The sequence below is a fragment of the Etheostoma cragini genome, chromosome 19 (assembly GCF_013103735.1).
Source record: "Etheostoma cragini isolate CJK2018 chromosome 19, CSU_Ecrag_1.0, whole genome shotgun sequence".
Lineage (NCBI taxonomy): Eukaryota > Metazoa > Chordata > Actinopteri > Perciformes > Percidae > Etheostoma > Etheostoma cragini.
In genome coordinates, this window is record NC_048425.1 from 1362331 (window position 1) to 1365394 (window position 3064).

Consider the following 3064-nt stretch of genomic DNA (forward strand, 5'->3'; position numbering starts at 1 on the left):
GAGAGAGAGAGAGAGAGAGAGAGAGAGAGAGAGAGAGAGAGAGAGAGAGAGAGAGACAGACACACACAGACACAGAGAGAGAGAGAGACAGATTGATTTATTACTGCACTTCCATAAAGTTCAGTGAAACAGATTTTTAGAAAAAATAATAAATCAACAAAAGGCAGAAATATCCGGAAATTCAGTTCCTGTCACTCCCCGATGTTACATGTTCAATGCAGGACTTTACTTTTAACGGAGTATTTTTGCAAGGTGGTATTAGTACTTTTACTACTTTTCACTACTTTTGGTACTTTTTAAAGGATCTAAATACTTCGTCCACTGCTTTACTTGTAACAGAGTATTTTTGCAGGGTGGTATTAGTACTTTTACTACTTTTTACTACTTTTACTACTTTTTAAAGGATCTGAATACTTCGTCCACTGCTTTACTTGTAACAGTATTTTTGCAAGGTGGTATTAGTACTTTTACTACTTTTTACTACTTTTACTACTTTTTAAAGGATCTGAATACTTCGTCCACTGCTTTACTTGTAACAGAGTATTTTTGCAAGGTGGTATTAGTACTTTTACTACTTTTACTACTTTTTAAAGGATCTGAATACTTTGTCCACTGCTTTACTTGTAATGGAGTATTTTTGCAAGGTGGTATTAGTACTTTTACTACTTTTCACTACTTTTGGTACTTTTTAAAGGATCTAAATACTTCGTCCACCGCTTTACTTGTAATAGAGTATTTTTGCAGGGTGGTATTAGTACTTTTACTACTTTTTACTACTTTTACTACTTTTTAAAGGATCGGAATACTTCGTCCACTGCTTTACTTGTAATAGAGTATTTTTGCAAGGTGGTATTAGTACTTTTACTACTTTTAGTACTTTTTAAAGGATCTGAATACTTCGTCCACTGCTTTACTTTTAACAGAGTATTTTTGCAAGGTGGTATTAGTACTTTTACTACTTTTTACTACTTTTACTACTTTTTAAAGAATCTGAATACTTCGTCCACTGCTTTACTTGTAATAGAGTATTTTTGCAGGGTGGTATTAGTACTTTTACTACTTTTCACTACTTTTAGTACTTTTTAAAGGATCTGAATACTTCGTCTACCGCTTTACTTGTAACAGAGTATTTTTGCAAGGTGGTATTAGTACTTTTACTACTTTTACTACTTTTTAAAGGATCTGAATACGTCGTCCACTGCTTTACTAGTAACAGAGTATTTTTGCAAGGTGGTATTAGTACTTTTACTACTTTTAGTACTTTTTAAAGGATCTGAATACTTCGTCCACTGCTTTACTTGTAACAGAGTATTTTTGCAAGGTGGTATTAGTACTTTTACTACTTTTTACTACTTTTACTACTTTTTAAAGGATCTGAATACTTCGTCCACCGCTTTACTTGTAACAGAGTATTTTTGCAAGGTGGTATTAGTACTTTTACTACTTTTTACTACTTTTAGTACTTTTTAAAGGATCTGAATACTTCGTCCACCGCTTTACGTGTAACAGAGTATTTTTGCAGGGTGGTATTAGTACTTTTACTACTTTTCACTACTTTTAGTACTTTTTAAAGGATCTGAATACTTCGTCCACCGCTTTACTTGTAACAGAGTATTTTTGCAAGGTGGTATTAGTACTTTTACTACTTTTTACTAATTTTACTACTTTTTAAAGGATCTGAATACTTCGTCCACTGCTTTACTTTTAATAGAGTATTTTTGCAAGGTGGTATTAGTACTTTTACTACTTTTACTACTTTTTAAAGGATCTGAATACTTCGTCCACTGCTTTACGTGTAACAGAGTATTTTTGCAAGGTGGTATTAGTACTTTTACTACTTTTCACTACTTTTAGTACTTTTTAAAGGATCTGAATACTTTGTCCACCGCTTTACTTGTAACAGAGTATTTTTGCAAGGTGGTATTAGTACATTTACTGCACCAAAGGATCTGAATACTTCGTTACTAATACTGCCAGTTGGTCCGTTCACTAATCTCTCTATGTGGAGTCTATCCCTCTCTGAACTTCTCCAGTTTGTGACACACGCTTGGCCAGGAGATGCACCCCGGTGACATCACTGTGACATCACTGTGTCATCACTGTGACATCACTGTGACATCACAAGCGTTGTTTCCCAGATCTTTTTCCACACGCAGGCGACTACGCTGACCTTGATGTGTGAAGCCGGCGGAGCGCCCTTTAAAGAAGACCGCTCGCTTCCCACAAGTCTCTAATCTAAAGGTCGGGACCCTTTCTGTGTTTATCACTCAGTCCTTGAGATAATAATCCCCAAAAACAGCGTCTCTCTCTCTCTCTCTGTCTCACGCCCCTCTGACCCTGTGATGTCACGCCGACATGTCACCGACACTCGGACCACGTTTAGTTTTTACCTTGAAGCACTTCTTGAACTTCTTGGAGACGAAGTAGAGGATTATGGGGTTGATGCAGGAGTTGATGGTTGCCATGTTGATGCTGAAGTAGTCGAGCACCAACAGGAAACTGCAAAGAGAAGAACAGAAAGAAAAGATTACATCAAAAACAACAACTAAAAAGAAAGGGAGAGGATGACAAAGTGGCGTCAAAATGAATGGGAGTCAATGGGATGCTAACGGCAGGTGATGGCTTTGTAGCATCAAAATGGAGCCACGCTTAGAGAGGCAAGGCAGCTTTATTTGTATATTTTGTACATTTCAGCATTAGGACAATTTAAAGTGCATCACACAAAAATAGTTAAAAAACAGTTAAACAGTTAAAAGACAAAAACAGATAAAACACATTTGGTTTTGATGCTAAAGGACTGTACAAAGTATGTTAAAGTGCTAATATTTTGCTGATTTTCCGGTTCATAATTGTATTTCGATGTTGTTCCAGAACAGGTTTATATGGTTAAATTTTCAGAAAACACCATATTGTGGTTGTTGTTGTACGGCACGTTGCTGCAGCTCCTCTTTTCACCCTGGGTGTTGAGCTTTCTGTTTTTGTTGGGAGTTGCACATCGTCAGTAAGGACTACTAGCCAGTCAGAAGCAGAGTATGAGGGCCCTGACAGTACCTAGGTAAGGACT

The 3064-nt window shown here is 36.6% G+C and overlaps 1 protein-coding gene across 1 annotated transcript in view; it reads right to left on the reverse strand.

Annotated features, from left to right (window-relative positions):
* LOC117935193 (endothelin-1 receptor-like) overlaps positions 1–3064 on the reverse strand; it is a 9926-nt gene that overhangs the window by 3228 nt on the left and 3634 nt on the right. The window contains exons 5-6 of the mRNA XM_034857331.1: positions 3052–3062; positions 2391–2499 (exon numbers count right to left, since the gene is read on the reverse strand). Of these exons, the coding sequence (XP_034713222.1) occupies positions 2391–2499; positions 3052–3062 (120 nt within the window). The remainder of the gene's footprint in view (positions 1–2390; positions 2500–3051; positions 3063–3064) is intronic.